Genomic DNA, 17387 nt, shown 5'->3' on the forward strand with positions numbered 1-17387 from the left:
GCTGATATTAATAGCATGGGAAGCTCCATATTTATTGCCACCTTCCCAGAATAGTAACACCAGCCCCCAGCTGTCTGCTTTCCCTCAGCTGGTTATTAAAAATAAGTGTAACACTGCGCCATTTTTTTCATTTATTTTTATATTAGCTAAATATGTTTACAGTAAATTACACATGCACTGCACGTATTATATATCTCTCTGACATATTTCTATATATCTATTCTATTCTGACACAACAGAATATTCTATTCTGGGCTGTTAATTTACTGTACTTGGCTGATGAAATGTCGGGTTTCCCTTGAAATGGATGCATAAAAATCGGACGGCACGTTCATGGTCCATGTGCCATGCGATTTTCTGCTCGCACCCATTAACTTGCATTTGTGAGTGCGATTCGATTCTTTCAGACAATCGCAGCATGCTGTGACTTTTTTATCAGTCCGATCCGAGCTGAGAAAAACTTGCAGATGAGCACTGACTCAGTAAATTGTATTTACAAATAATGAAGGTTCTTAGCGCATAAATTGGCCAATTCATGTATGCTCAACCACCATAGCAAGGTGACCTTACTGTGATAGATCCTATCTTACTGTACATTCCCCTCTTGGGCTATGAGCCTACAGTTAAATGGACAAACATGTCTCTCCCAGGCTATGAGCCTACAATTTAAATGTGCAAGTAGAACTGATTAAAATAGCCTGTGGGTTTGAATTGATCAATTTATGTGCTAAGAACCTTTATTTTTTGTTAGTGCATCTTAGGCTGGTTTCACATTCGCGCTTTTTAAGCGCACGCACGGCCGGGGGTAGCTCCGCCCCCGAGCCGGCTCTCTGCCCGGCGTGCCCGCCCCTTCCTTGTAGCGCCGCCTCCTAGCGCACAGCGGCGCCTGCGATCGACGCACCCTATCTTTAGCATAGGGTGCGCAGATCGTGCGCAGGCCGTGCGCTAGTTGCGCTTTGACCTGCGCTGCGCACTTTTGACGGTGCGCCGTGCGCGCCAAAATCAAACTTTTCAGATTTTGGCGCGCACGGCGCACCGTCAAAAGTGCGCAGCGCAGGTCAAAGCGCAACTAGCGCACGGCCTGCGCACGATCTGCGCACCCTATGCTAAAGATAGGGTGCGCCGATCGCAGGCGCCGCTGTGCGCTAGGAGGCGGCGCTACAAGGAAGGGGCGGGCACGCCGGGCAGAGAGCCGGCTCGGGGGCGGAGCTACCCCCGGCCGTGCGTGCGCTTAAAAAGCGCGAATGTGAAACCAGCCTTAGTGAGTAGTAGTAACATAGTTTAGTGATCCCAGCAAAGAGCAAACAGATGAACGGCATACTCACCTGGACCCGTAGAAGCGAGTAATCGCGAAACGGCCGTTGTCCGGCACCTCCCTCCCCTAGCATTCCTCTAACGTCCTGCATGTCCACATATCTATTGATGGAATTTATGTGAAATAAAGACGCACAGATTTTCAGCTATATCGGTGTGTGCTGCATATTCCTCCTTTTTTCACTTCACATTGTAACATAGTTTAGATTTAATGTTTTTGGAGTTGACATATATCTTGGCTTATATAGAGTGCTGCTGTGTTTCCTTTTTATATATAATATAGTCATAGCAGCTTGTACCTATTCACACTTATGATGTGCTGGTCAGGTTTTCCTTTCTGTCTATCTATCTATACACTGCTCAGAAAAATAAAGGGTTCACTTAAACAACATAATGTAACTCCAAGTCAATCACACTTCTGTGAAAATCAACCTGTCCAGTTATGAAGCAACACCGATTGTGAATCAATTCCTCCTGCTGTTGTGCAAATGGAACAATAAATAGAAAAGATAGGAAATTAGTAAGACAACCCCTATAAAGGAGTGGTTCTGCAGGGGTGACAACAGATCATTTCTCTGTTCTCATCCCTTTTGGCTGTTGTTTTGGTTACCTTTATATTTTGTCAGAATGAGGTTGTGTCTACAACCCACAGAAGTTGCTCAGGTAGTGCAGCTCATCCAGGATGGCACATCAGCGCGAGCTGTGGCAAGAAGGGTAGCTGTGTCTGTCAGCACAATGGCCACAGCATGCACCAGAAACCATTAGACAGGCCAGGACACCAGGAGACGTGGAGAGGGCCATAGAAAGGCAACAACCCAGCAGTAGAATTGCTACCTCCTCCTTTGTGCAATAAGAAACAGGAGGAGCAGTGCCAGAGCCCCACAAAATGACCTCCAGCAAACCACTAACATCTATGTGTCAAATCGCATTGCATACAGATTGCAATCGCATGTCATTCGGATGTAAATTGGATTCTAGGTTATGAAAATCGGGTTGTGACCACATGGAAATCGAATACCACTTGCATGACACTCGTATGACTTTTCAGGAACAAAAGGGGACCGGTTTTTCATTTACGGTGATGGATATGAGGCCTTAGGCTGCCACGCACAATGCCTGTAGCCAGTCTGGGTATGCCCCTATGACTGAAAGCCAGTGGTTCCTTAGAAGAATAAACTTAATTTCCTCCCGGTAGCCGCACTTTCAGAAAGGCAACTTGACGGCATTGGAATGTTATGAATTTGCAGATTAACCCTATATCTGCAGGTTGATAGGGTTTGGGAACAGGACAGCTTCTCTTTATGATAATAATTGCCAGTTGTGGCTGTGGTTGTGATTTGAACCTTATCCACTGTGTTGGAATGAAGGTGCTTGATGTGCACAGCATTTAATAAAAAAAAACATGACAATCCCAAGAGAAGGTTCCTAAATTGTCACTAATAAACAGATTACATGATCCAAAAAGACAAAAATCACTAGGTATTTTCACTTGACATGCTCGATTTCTGTGAATTTGTGTGTTGCGGGAGAAGCTTCTCATATATAACCTACAAAGTCTGTTTAGTGTCCTTTTGGACAAACATAGGTGCCTGTGCTAATGGAAGTATGATGTAAATGGTAGCAACTTTTCCTAACTATATGTTATTATGGAAGCCAACAGGGCTGACTATCCTTGTCCTCGCACATGTCCAAACTGAAAGGATCACCTATGTTTGCACCATTGTGATGTCAATATTCCAAAGGCCATTATCAAAAACATACAGGTCATGGTTTGAAGACCAGCTTCACGGGTGTTGTTTGTACTGAAGATCCAAAATTTGTTAAAGAGATTGAAAGACTAAATATCATCATACGAAAGAAGAATTTGTGACCTATGCTGGATTTTTTTTTTCTTTTGAAACTATTTAATATTAATCCAATAATCAGGAAGACACAATAACTTGGCAGCAATATGGTATTATATTCTTTTTATCAGCATATATAATATCAAAATGTGTTAAGAGTATTATACAAAAAAAATAATCAAAAAAAGGATAAAAAGGGATGGCAATATTTGAAGCTTACCTTCGCCTGCACTGTTCTTTGCTTTGGCAGCTTTCTTCATCTTGTGTAGAACTGTTCGGTCAGTGTCCAGTGCCTAAAAGATAAATGACACCAGGTTGAGAGAAATATGGGCGCAAGATTAATATTTAGCTGCTTTTGTGACATCTGTATTTTTCATTTGATTCACTGCGCTAAATCAATAAACTAAAGTCCAGAATGTCATGGTCAACTCAACACATTTGGAAGTCTCTAAATGTAGCCTTGAGTCCTTCACAATGATGCACATCACATTCCGCCAAAATGGTAAAGTAGTCTTTAGGCTTAGGGAAAAAAGCGTGTAAATAGTCATCTTCCTCAATTAAAGAGAACCTGCCAGCGTTCATGTCTTGTTTAGGTTAATAAATATATGCATTCCCTTTAAAATAACAGATCTGGAACATAATCCGAATAGGTGCTGTTCTTCTGTTCTTCCTCCTAGAAATGTATGAATAAATTTCCATTACCATTGACCTTATACAAGCGGTGGGTCTTTTACCAGTCTGACACTCACAGTACTGATTGGACAGTGTGTGAGTATTCAGGGACACACCCATAATTGGTGTGACGCTAGTCACTACTCCCAGATAAGCCATGAAGCTGGGTAGTCAAGAGGTCCGAGGTCAAAAGTCAAGAGAGTATGTCATAGACAGAGGGGCGAGATGAAGGCATAGTCAGGAAATAATCGAAGGGTAACATTCCAAGAATATAGCGGATCATGACAAAAGGGCTAGGCAAATGGATGGTCAAAACAAATCCTTCATCGAGCAGCAAACAATACCAGACAAGAAGATCGGAGCAAGTACACACCTCATGTGCAAAGCTACAATTGGCAGCAATCAAAGGCAGAGAGCTGGTTAAATAGCCAGGTAATTACTCTGGACAAGAGACATATGGATACCACTCTGGTACACCCTGATCCTGATTGGATGGCTAAACTGTCACTCCAGAAACTGACAGCTCAGAACGCCCCAGCATCCAATTGGACGGCTGAGCTGTCCATCACCATACTGACAAATCAGCATGCCCCCATTCCTAGACTGGAAGGCAGAACGGCCATTCACTGCATCAGCACATTCAGATAGGAAAAATCGTGACAACTGGTAACACCCAGTTGTCAATTTATACATAAATATCTGGGAGGAATAACAGATGCTGCTCCAAAATTATTTAATGAAAAATACAAATATTAAACAGACTTCTCGGGCATGACAACAATTCCTATTAAAGAACTATATTTTTCTAATTTTTCTATGATTCTATAAACTTAGGTGCAACTGTCTAGCAAATCTTTACGTGGTTAAAATATCAGGAAAGTGAAAACTTTGTTGTGAAATTCACTGGCAGCTCAGCCACACTCACTTTCGTACAATAGAAAAAATTGGAGTCCGGCTCAACAAGACTGGATTTTTATTTTTATTTTTCAAAAGAAAATATAGTGCGTACAAAAGAAAATTTTCAGGGTCGACAGGACCCAGTTGACGCGTTTCGACTGCACTAAGCAGTCTTACTCATCTGCGGGGGAGAGGGTGCTACTGTTTTGGGATATTATTCTGAGTGGGGGGGATCTGTGGGGGCATCTGTGGGGGCATCGTTCTGAATGGAGCCTTGATGTGGACATAATACTGTGTAAGAGGGCTGTTTGGGGACATAAATCTGAGTGGGGGCTGGGTGGGGATATATTTTTGAGTAGGTTCTGGGTGGGGACATAATATTGTGTAAGAGGGCTGTTTGGGGACATCATTCTGAGTGGAGGATTGTGTGAGGACATAATTTTGAGTGAAGGCTTGGTGGGGACATAATATTGTGTAATAGGGTTGTTTGGGGACACCATTTTGAGTGGAAGACTGTGTGGGGACATAATTTTGAGTGGGGAATGGGTAGGGACATGATATTGTTTAAGAGGGCTGTTTGGGGACATCATTCTGAGTGGGGGTTGAGTGGGGATATATTTTTGAGTGGAGGCTGGGTGGGGACATAATATTGTGTAAGAGGGCTGTTTGGGGACATCATTCTGAGTGGGGATATATTTTTGAGTGGAGGCTGCGTGGGGACATAATATTGTGTAAGAGGGCTGTTTGGGGACATCATTCTGAGTGGGGATATATTTTTGAGTGGAGGCTGGGTGGGGACATAATATTGTGTAAGAGGGATGTTTGGGGACATCATTCTGAGTGGGGATATATTTTTGAGTGGAGGCTGCGTGGGGACATAATATAGTGTAAGACGGCTGATGGGGACATCATTCTGAGTGGGGATATATTTTTGAGTGGAGGCTGGGTGGGGACATAATATTGTGTAAGAGGGATGTTTGGGGACATCATTCTGAGTGGGGATATATTTTTGAGTGGAGACTGGGTGGGGACATAATATTGTTTGAGGGCTGTTTGGGGATATTATTCTGAGTGGAGGACTGTGTGGACACATCATTCTGAGTGGGGATCTGTGTGGAGACATAATTTTGTGTAAGACGGCTAGACAACAGAATTCTGTTCAATATTAAGCCTTAAAACTTAATATAAATCAATAATAAGCAGAATTATCTTCGGACGGTTATTTGGCACTCTAACAGTGAGGCTGTGTTCACACACAGCGGTTTTTTTTTGCATTTTTCCCGCGGATTTACCAAAAAATCCGCTCAAGAAACGCTTAAAAGAAGCTTCCCATTCATTTTAATGCATTTTGCACATATTGATGCGTTTTTTTTCCGCGAAAAAAAACATTTCATGGTAAAAAAAACGCAGCATGCTCATTAATTTCGTGGAAAATTCCGCATTTCTAGCTATTTTCTATGTGTCTGGGGACGCGCTGCAAAAACGCGCAAAAATCACAGCAAAAACGCACGTTTTCTGGGAAGGAGTCCGGTTTTTATGCAGACATTTTCTGCATACGTGCACATAGCCTCACAGTATCTCATTTGGCCCCTTGGAAAAACTAATTGCTCACCCCTGCTCTACACCAACATGTATTACCAAGTCATCCATCGAATTCAGTAGATGTTGAGTAGGAAACAAATGTGTATTTGTCGGCATCCAAACATCAGGGCTGTCAGCTCATCTTTGGGGGGGGAGCTGCTGGAGGAGGTTGTTCTGGTTGGAAAACCTTTGTATTAGATTTCTTAGATCACTCATCGTAGTGCTGGAAAATGTCTAATTGCAATTCATGTAGGCACTGTATAAAACACAAGCAATGATAGCGAAACAACTGTTTCTGATCAAAGCCGCGCTTTTCATCTCTTTACATTGGCGGTATCCTTACATTCAGGGGGCTTCATTTAAACAAAACTAAGGCAGACGAAAATCAGGTCGCTTCTTTCCTCCATTAGAAAAAAAAGTAAGCTGTAACATGTCACTTTTCACAGATTTAGTGTCAATCAGAGTTTACCGTCCCATGCGGGCCAATGCAAGTGTTGTTTTTCCCTGATGATTCCTGCAAACATCTTATTTAATATACAGTACTGTACAGTTTGATAGAAAGGAAATATCAGGATATTTGTCACATCAGAGGTTAATTTGCATCCTTGAGACACCGGAGACTAGGATGACCTCTAAAATAGCGTATTTGTCATCTATACTTGATGCGTATAGTCTACATGCAAAACAGATGATTTTCTCGCGCCCACTGCAGGGTGTTAATGTTTTTAGGTCCCCAGGCGCTGGAATGTGAAAGTTCTGAACGATTACTGCTGCGCCCATTGCAAGACTGGCAGCAGAACGGTGTATCTTGGGGGATGGACACGTGAAACAGACTGGGTAAATATCAGAGTTGATGCAATTAAAGATATCCTTTTGGGAGTCCCAATCCAATAACTGGCCCGCTCTGGATTCTTGTGCGTGAGTCACTGCAGGATCAGCAGACAGAATTCATATTAACCTATCCACTGCTGCAGTTAGCTGTACACATTCTCAACGTGTTCATGACAATCAGAAATACTAAATTACAGGATAATCACAGGAAGTCTCAAGATTTAAAGGGGTTGTCCAGCAGGTGAAATAAAAGGATTTTTTAAGGGACAAATAATTAAAACAAGCAATATTCACCCTCACTGATATTCCAACACTTACCTGGTACCCACTGGTCTCTACCTCCCGGTCCCATCTAGGCACTCCTAGTTATTTCCTACCAAATATCAACTATAGCAATTATATACCAAACAACCATTATAGCTTTGGTCCCCAAGTTTTCTGACCACGAGAGTTGGTTGGCGAGCCACATTCCATGCAATGAAATGATAAAAACCATGTACCCAATGAAAAACAAGAAATGGCTCCAAATAGCAATAAGGCCATGTGCACGTGTTCAGTATTTGGTGAGTTTTTTACCTCAGTATTTGTTACAAGAATGTCTCTGATACGAGACCTGATGTGATCTTAGTCGTGCATAAAGATCGGGCACTTGTGCCACCGGACGCAGTGTCCACTTGCAGTGGATACTGCGTCCGGTGGCACAAGTGCCCGATCTTCTTGCACGACTAAGATATTTTGCAACTCTATATGCTCACCTTCCAACACGGATCGCCGTTATATTATAAAGCACATCAGGTCTCGCATCAGAGACATTCTCGTACCTTGCATACTGAGTGCAACATGTAACTGAAGCTCACAACAGGCCGAAAAGTTTTTTGTGTACTACAATGAATTCGTTTTTTCACGCATCTAAGTTGAGTGCTAGGTTTATACTTAATTTACATATGGTTTGGAAACCTAACCTTAGCACCACCCCATAGTTGTGCTCACGGTGTTTTTGTATACTTTACAATACAAGACACAGCCTTTGGACTACTGTAAAGAAAGGTCTTTTATACCCAGGCCTCGAGGAACACTATGCCCATACTGAGCATGACTTATACCCACAGCAGGTCAGAAGCAGGGTGGACAAGAGTCAAACTGTACGAGTATTAAAACTAGAGTGGTTACTACTAGCCATTAACTACATTAAAAAACCATGTGTGTTGCACGTAGACATGAGTTTCTGCTGCATTTAGACATCTGAAATGAGAACAAACCATAGCTGCCCACAGTCCAGAACGCTCCAGAACTGTCCTGATTTTTCAAATTAAGGTAAATTCTGGTCTAAAAATGGGTGCAGTTTGCTTAAACCCTCCCTAATAGTGGTATTTTGAGTCCAGTTTACATCATTCTCCATGAGGGCCTGGGAATGTTCCTATTTTAGAAGCAGTGATATTTGTATGCCACACCACTAAAGTTCTCATTTATGGGCCATCACTATAATAATGGGATGTGTCTAAATAAGGTGTTCCTGTGCTGAGATAATCTTATACATGTGCCCCTGCTGTGTACTGTGTAATGGCTGTGTCTGACTGTACAGGAACATGGTCTGATCATATCACATTGGGAATGAGAAGGGGTTGTCTTCGTAGTGGTCAAAGCTAGACCATGTATTATTGGCTCGGTTATTATCTTTCTTGTCTACAATGACAAGTGTAACTGGCCACAGCAGAGTGTAATGCTGGGTTTACACATGCTGACCGTGGCAGTTAAATGACTGACGATTGGCTATATGCAAGCTCATTTAATGGCCTGTTAGACAGCCAGAACTCTGCGCGCACAGAACGCATAATTATAGCCAAGTGAGTTCACAGAAAACGTGAAGCAGCTCACTTATCTTTAGAAGTCCTGCTATGCTGCAATGTAACGCATGCGTCACTTGGATGTTGTATGGAAGATTCACACAAGTTGGTTTTGCTGATGCACTGATGTTTTACATAGTATGAAGGCCCTACGTTCTCCAAAAATGTCTCATATATTACAGTAAAAATTTAAAAGGAACCTGTCATTTTTATCTATGTAAGGGTACCATAATGTTGATTACATTCATATATTTTTTAAAAAAATTAGGGTTTATGTTTTAGAGAAATGTATTGTTGAATTGTTATGCAAATGCAGTAGGCGGCAGAGCACCTCACTTACCGGTCTACTGCCTCCTGTCAGTAACTGACTGGTCACTCTACTTTCAGTGATCTGCCTCTCCAACCCAATATCTAGTGCAACTGTACACATAGTAAGGTCCAGATGAAAAAGACTGTCAGTGTATGGCGCAATCTGAAGTGTCAGACTGCTTCACTCCTGCGGCTTGTTCTCATGCCAATCGTTCTAGTGAAGATGGTCAGTGTGTAATGTAATCTGAAAACTATGCAGATGAAGCCAGACACTGACTGCCTTCTTCATCGGGACCTTACTGCGCACACAATTCCCCGGGGACGGGAGTAACCGGGCTTGGATTTCAGATGTCGGGAAGGGGAGGCAGGTCACTGAAAGTAGAGAGACCTGTCAATCACTAACCAGAGGCAGGTGGTGGGCGGGAAATAGGGAAAAGAGGCAGCAGAGCCCACTTCACCGGCAGCTTATTTGCATAACAATTTAATAATTACTCTAAAATGTAAGACCAGATTGTTAAAATAATGGTATGGATGTATTCAGCATTATGGCACCTTTTCATAGATGGCATTAGTTTGAGGTGTATCTGATGACAGGTTCCCTTTAATAATCTTATGACGCTGATGAAAATGTGCCTAAAATACATTGAATCCAAAGAATACAATATTAGTTCATCTGTCCTCCAAATGAATACATTAGTTGGAAGAGAATGCTCCGGCCAATTTAATCAAGCAGCTGTAGATGTAAGCCACATCTATGTTTACATAGCTAACTCCTAAGCCTAAGGGCTGTGATTGCTTCCAGGTAAGAATCTCTCTGTACAAACAGAACACATAGTTTAACGGAGGTTCTGTACATAAGAAATGTACAGTCTGCGTGCTTGGGTTCTGCCCAATGCCTGAGCCCTAAAGTTTTTATTGAGACTATGTAATAATTTGCAATAAAATCAAACCGCAAAAGAACTTTTAGGTTTCATGTGATTTTCTATGCATTTTTATGCCACTTTTTGTGGAGCAGAAAATCACACTTAAAGGGAACTGTCATCAGTTTTTTCGCTTATAAACTATGCTCATCATCTAAGATCATGTGAGTGGGGATCCTAAAACCCCTTTATATCCTCAGATGTGCCCCTGCATACCTCCAAAAATGCGTTTTATAGTAGTCCAGGCCTGCACGTAAATAGCGCAGCCTGGTCCAATGAGTGTCTCCAGATTGTGATCAGCACCGCCCCAGTCACTTCAAACGCCACACGGTTCCTTCGAACATTGCCCCAGTCCATTCAAATGCCGTCTCTTCTCTCTGGATGTAACTGGAAAACATCTGTATGTCGTCCACACAATGCCTGACGTCTCGCGCCTGCGCAGAGGAATAAGAGACCTGCACAGGCGCGCCTCACTATGCTCTACTGAATGGCTAGTGATTCCACTGCACAGGCACGAGACTTGGGGCACTATATGGATGACGTAGAGATCTCATCCACTTACATGCAGTTAGAAGAAGCAGGATCTGAAGGGACCAGGAAAGCACCGATCGCAATCTGGAGACACCCATTGGACTGGACCACGCAATTGACATGTAGCACGAGACAAGTATAAAACACCTTTTCTGCGGTATGCAGTGGCACATGTGAGGATATAAAGGGGTGGCAGGAACTCCATTCACATGATCTTAGAGGGACTCCATCAACACAGGATGACCGTTCTAACTCTGCCCCACCGCTCAGTGCTTCACGACAAGGCCAATCAATTAAATATACTTCTTAATATATGAAAATTTGAAAGATCCTTACGGATAATATCTACCATTGAACATGGAAATATATTCTTGAAAAGCACACTTTTTCTAATACAGCAGATACAGTGATTGACAGTTTAGCACAATGCAGGACCAACTGTACTCCCAGGTGAATAAAGTAGTCGATGTCTTGACTGAGAAGATGGCAGTTTCCTACAAACAGCATTACCTGCACTGTAATCCTGCTGGTTACGGAAGTACTACTACTGCAGAAATTCTGTTTATTTCTTTTAAGGTTACATAACCTGCAATAAATATTATATTTTGTGATATTAATTTCAATATTTCAGCTAAATAATTCATAATGGTAAAAACTGAGACATTCAACACATTTCTAAACTTCTATATGATTGGATTTCATGTTGAAGGAAACATGTCAGTAGATGGCATGCCTAGCATTCAGTTTGTACACCAATGATCAAGCATAGAAGTAAATACTGTACAAATCAGAACTCTTATGGAGCTGCAACAAGTGATCACTTTGCTGATATTTGGGACATACTTTAATTTGTGTTGAACAACTTCAATAGATTCAACACAAAACACAAATGTAACCGTATGGGTATAACAAAGCCTTGCCAAGGCTTGGAGACCATAAATGCCCTGGGAGATGCTGCCATAGTCGGCTACACAATGACAACCATCTGTTACCACATAAGAGCCTACCGCCCCCCCATATAAATTAGAATAATGTTTGTCGTACCCACTAGTATGAAAGGGTTCGGTTTACAATTGTCACGCACAGTGTAGGAAAGACTAAGTGCAACATGAAGGGATGAAGGAAAGGGAGCCCAAAACTAGGGAAAGGGGGAGTGGAGACCCCTAGGCAGATCTAAAGTCACTCTGTCTGCCCTAAAGGTTCCTATATAGGTTATGCTCCTATCGCTGAGCAGGAATACAATCCCTACCTGACCCTAGCAATAAGCCCTGCTTAGGGATGGATGGGGTTGCACTGGGCAATCCCCACTATCACTAAAGACAGCTGGGATAGACAAACAAGGGGCAAACTTATCTTGAGTAGACTTGGAGATGTAACACAGATGTCCTCCAACAACACTAAAGAGGAAGATATCTGACTGCTATAGCTCCAAGCCTCAACAGGGGAAAATGGAAATATCATAGGAGATTCCCAGCAGCAGGCTGGGAGTCTATAAATACCCAGGTCAAGGTGTGTCAATCAGAGCTGGAGAAAGGTTGCTACTGGGTGAAAGAGTCAGAAGGGTTAAGAAGGTGTCTGCAAAGCCAAACACAGAGACCTTCTGCAACTAGATACAGTGCGACTGTCTGCAGCTTCTGACATATGGGTGACAACAATCTAAATTGTATGAGGGCTCTGGACACTTTATTTTTGGAGGAATTAAGGATCTGGCATGTCTGATTTTTGGACTGCTGATCCATTTGTTCTCCCAGAGATAAGTCGCCACCACACAGGTCTTCCTGCAGCTCTCTCATGAAGAATATAAGATCGCTTTGCAAGGCAAATGCTCTTGTGTTTGTGGATGGTGGACTTAAGAGCCCCATTGCTTTTCCATTAGTTCCAAACATTTGCCTATCTTTTGAGCCGGCCTGTTGATACCAGTGCGTAGTCAAAAACAGAAGGAGCGGCGGCAAAGGACTGAGTGTACACTAGACTAACAGTTTTTCTTACATAGGGTCAGAGTATTTTGCTGCTTGTAAGTGAGCATAATGTTCTATACACAAAGTAAAATCTACAGTGTTATATGCAGACAACACATTAAAAAAGTAACCGGCCTTTAGCAGTAGCTAAACAGCTCAGATAAAAAATGGCATAAAAATTGGGGTCTCACAACTGTCGATATACCAGTTAAGGAGCTGCAAAAACAATTTTTTTTTGGTAAGCAGAATCTCGTAGGAAGAAAAAGCGCATGAAGCAGTTTTGCTTTGCCATCTACCATTGCATAATAACTCTCCTATGACAGGAGTCTAATGTGGATAAATTGCTTTTGCTCAGAGCAGAAATATCTCTGAACAAAAAAAAAACAATACTTGAAGGGGCAATATAGGAAAACGATACAACAAATACATGCAAGAAGAAGATTTTTACTTGGGATGTGTTTGCAGAATTTCCAAAAAAAACAAACAAGATCTACAGAAAATATTTTGGCACTGGTAATCAGTGTGTTAACTCTTCCCACCGTCATCATTGGAAAAGTTGCCGCATTTGCAAACTTCTATTCACTGCAGTCTTTAAGGGTTACTGAGAAAAACAGATGCCCAAAAATGGAAAAAAAATCTATGGATTGAACGGCCCTATGCTTAGCATACAGCATCTGTCAGATACTCAAAAACTGAAATCCGAGTGCAGCAGCAAAGTGGTTTCAGTGACCTCAGCTGCAGTCCCACAGTCGGTATGAGTGTGATCTTCTCAGCAACTGTCATTTGCTCAGCACGTGCTGTCTGCCCATGTTGCTTCCAGAAATCACACTACGTTTCCAAGGCACAAAGCAGCATGACGTATTGATAGGGACAAGCGCTGCTGCTCAAAGGTAGACAGCTCATCGAGGATAAAAAGCAATAGAAGGATTCGACTGTGACAGTTAAACACATGCTAAAAAGGAAGAAAGAAATGTTTATCAAATGGAAAGAGGGAGATATCTCTAAAGAAGAATATAATGCTGTCTGCAGAACCTGCAGGGCACAAATCAGATTATATAAAGCTGACAATGAATTGAGGCTTTACATCAGGACAATTTTGGAAACAAATTTTTTTTTGTTAGGAAGCTATAAGGGTTAAAATTTGACCAGTGATTTCTCATTTTTACAACAAATTTTAGAAAACCATTTTTTTTAGGGACCACCTCAAATTTGAAGTCACTTTGAGGGGTCTATATGGCAGAAAATACCCAAAAGTGACACCATTCTAAAAACTGCACCCATCAAGCTACTCAAAACTACATTCATGAAGATTATTAACCCTCCAGGTGTTTCACAGGAACTAAAGCAACGTGGAAATAAAAAATGGACATTTTAATTCTTCCAACAAAAATTTTCTTTTAGAATTAATTTTTTCATTTTCACATGGGCAACAGGTTAAAATGGATCCTAAAATTTGTTGGGCAATTTCTCCTGAGTACACCGATACCTCATATGTGGTCATGAACCACTGTTTGGGTGCATGGCAGGGCTCAGAAGGGAAGGAGCGCCATTTGACTTTTTGAATGGAAAACATGCTGGAATATTTAGCGGTTGCCATGTCGCGTTTGGAGAGCCCCTGTGCGCCTAAACATTGGAGCTCCCCCACAAGTGACCCCATTTTGGAAACTAGACCCCCCAAGGAACTTATCTACATGCATAGTGATCACTTTGAACCCCCGGGTGCTTCACAAATTGATCGGTAAAAAAAAAGTACTTTTTTTCACAAAAATTTTCTTTTAGCCTCAGTTTTTCATTTTCACATGGGCAACAGGATAAAATGAATGCTAAAATTTGTTGGGCAATTTCTCCTGAGTACACAGATACCTCATATGTGATCATAAACCACTGTTTGGGCGCACGGCAGGGTCCGGAAGGAAAATTAGCTCCAAATCGTTATCGGACACCATGTCGCGTTTGGGGAGCCCCTGTGTGCCTAAACAGTGAAAACCCCCCACAAGTGACACCATTTTGGAAACTAGACCCATGATGGAACTTCTCTAGATGTGTGGTGAGCACTTTGAACCCCCAGGTGCTTCACAGAAGTTTATAACGCAGAGCAGTGAAAATAAAAAATCTTTTTTTTCTCAAAAATGATTTTTTATCATGCTATTTTTTATTTTCACAAGGGTAACAGGAGAAATTGGACCACAAAAGTTGTTGTCCAGTTTGTCCTGAGTACACCGATACCCCATATGTGGGGGGGGACCTCTGTTTGGGTGCACGGCAGGGCTCAGAAGGGAAGGAGAACCATTTGACTTTTTGAAATGAAAATTACCTCTAATCGTTAGCGGACACCATGTCGTGTTTGGAGAGCCCCTGTATGCCTAAACATTGGAGCACCCCCACAAATGACCCCATTTTGGAAACTAGACCCCCTAAGGAACTTATCTAGATGCATAGTGAGCACTTAAACCCCCAAGTGCTTCACAAAAGTTTATAACACAGTGCCGTGAAAATAAAAAAAAAATTTTTTCCTCAAAAAATTATATTTTAGTGCACAATTGTTTATTTTCACAAGGGTACCAGGAGAAACTGGACCCCAAAAGTTGTTGTCCAGTTTGTCCTGAGTATGCTGGTACCCCATATGTGGGGGGGGGACCACTGTTTGGGCACACGTCGGGGCTCGGAAGGGAAGTAGTGACATTATGAAATGCTGACTTTGATGGAATGGTCTGCAGGCGTCATGTTACATTTGCAGAGCCCCTGATGTACCTAAGCTGTGGAAACCCCCCAAAAGTGACCCCATTTTGGAAACTAGACCCCCCAAGGAACTTATCTAGATGTATGGCAAGCACCTTGAACCCCCAAGTGCTTCACAGAAGTTTATAAGGCAGAGCCGTGAAAATAAAATCATTTTTTTTCCTAAAAAAAAATTGATTTTTAGCCCACAATTTTTTTTTCACAAGGGTAACAGGATAAGTTGGACCCCAAAAGTTGTTGTCCAGTTTGTCCTGAGTACGCTGGTACCCCATATGTGGGGGGGACCACTGTTTGGGTACACGTCAGGGCTCGGAAGGGAAGTAGTGACATTAAGAAATGCTGACTTTGATGGAATGGTCTGCGGGCGTCATGTTACATTTGCAGAGCCCCTGGTGTGCCTAAACTGTGGAACCCCCCCCACAAGTGACCCCATTTTGGAAACTAGACCCTCCCCAAGGAACTTATCTAGATGTGTGGTGAGCACTTTGAAACCCCAAGTGCTTCACAGAAGTTTATAACGCAAAGCTGTGAAAATAAAAAATCATTTTTTTCCTCAAAAAATGATTTTTTAGCTCGCAAATTTTTATTTTCACAAGGATAACAGGAGAAATTGGACTCCAAAAGTTGTTGTCCAGTTTGTCCTGAGTACGCTGATACCCCATATGTGGGGGGGAACCATTGTTTGGGCGCACGTAAGGGCTCAGAATGGAAGTAGTGACGTTTTGAAATGCAGACTTTGATGGAAAGGTCTGCGGTCGTCGTTACGTTTGCAGAGCCCCTGATGTGCCTAAACAGTAGAAACCCCCCACAAGTGACCTCATTTTGGAAACTAGACCTTCCAAGGAACTTATCTAGATGTATGGTGAGCACTTTGAACCCCCAAATGCTTCACAGAAGTTTATAACACAGAGACGTGAAAATAAAAAAATCATTTTTTTTCCACAAAAATAATTTTTTAGCCCCCAATTTTTTATTTTCCCAAGGGTAACAGGAGAAATTAGACCACCAAAGTTGTTGTACAATTTTTCCTGAGTACGCTGATAACCCATATGTTGGGATAAACCACTGTATGGGCACACGTCGGGGCTTGGAAGGGAGGGTGCACCGTTTTTTTGAACGCAAAATTGGCTGGAATCAATGGTTGCGCCATGTTGCCTTTGGAGACCCCCTGATGTGCCTAAACAGTGGAAACCCCTCAATTCTAACTCCAACCCTAACCACAACACACCCCTAACCACAGCCCTAACCCCAACACATCCCTAACCCTAATCCCAACCCTAACCATAACCCTAACCCCAACACACCCCTAACCCTATCCCTAACCCTAGTTCTAACCCTAACCCTAATTCCAACCCTAATTCCAACCCTAACCCTAATTCCAACCCTAACCCTAGCCCTAACCCTATTTCCAACCCTAACCCTAATGGAAAAATAAAAATAATTTCTTTATTTTATTAGTTGTTCCTGCCTATGGGGGTGATAAACGGGGGGTTTATTTACTTTTCATTCTATTTTGATCACTGTGAAAGTTTATCACAGTGATCAAAATGAATGAATGAATTTACAGCCGCCGGGCGCACTGCGCATGCGCCCGCCATTTTCCAAGATGGCGGCACCCATGAAGCAGGCCCGCAGGACACCGGGAGCCAGAGAGGGACATCGGAGGTACCGGGGGGGTGAGGGGGGGTCGGAAGGTGGGGGGAGCCTATAGAAGGGGGAGGGGAGCAGATGATGACGGTGGCACATTGCCGCCGTCAGTCGGTATCTGGGGCCAATCGGCCCCGTGAGTCGTGGGGGGGGATCGGATCACGGTCTCCAGCCATGTCCGATGCTACTGCAGCATCGGCCATGGCTATGGCTAGATTGTAATATTTCATCAATTTTCATTGATGAAATATTACTATCGCTCTGATTGGCTGTTTCACTTTTAACAGCCAATCAGAGCGA

The 17387-nt window shown here is 42.6% G+C and overlaps 1 protein-coding gene across 5 annotated transcripts in view; it reads right to left on the minus strand.

Annotated features, from left to right (window-relative positions):
- LOC141069643 (arf-GAP with SH3 domain, ANK repeat and PH domain-containing protein 1-like) overlaps positions 1–17387 on the minus strand; it is a 328366-nt gene that overhangs the window by 137902 nt on the left and 173077 nt on the right. For all 5 annotated transcript variants that reach the window (XM_073559383.1, XM_073559384.1, XM_073559380.1 and 2 more), the window contains exon 2: positions 3379–3451. In XM_073559383.1, coding sequence (XP_073415484.1) covers positions 3379–3451 — 73 coding nt within the window. The remainder of the gene's footprint in view (positions 1–3378; positions 3452–17387) is intronic.

Source organism: Dendrobates tinctorius, unplaced genomic scaffold, assembly GCF_039654945.1.
Source record: "Dendrobates tinctorius isolate UK_male_01 unplaced genomic scaffold, ASM3965494v1 ptg000270l, whole genome shotgun sequence".
Lineage (NCBI taxonomy): Eukaryota > Metazoa > Chordata > Amphibia > Anura > Dendrobatidae > Dendrobates > Dendrobates tinctorius.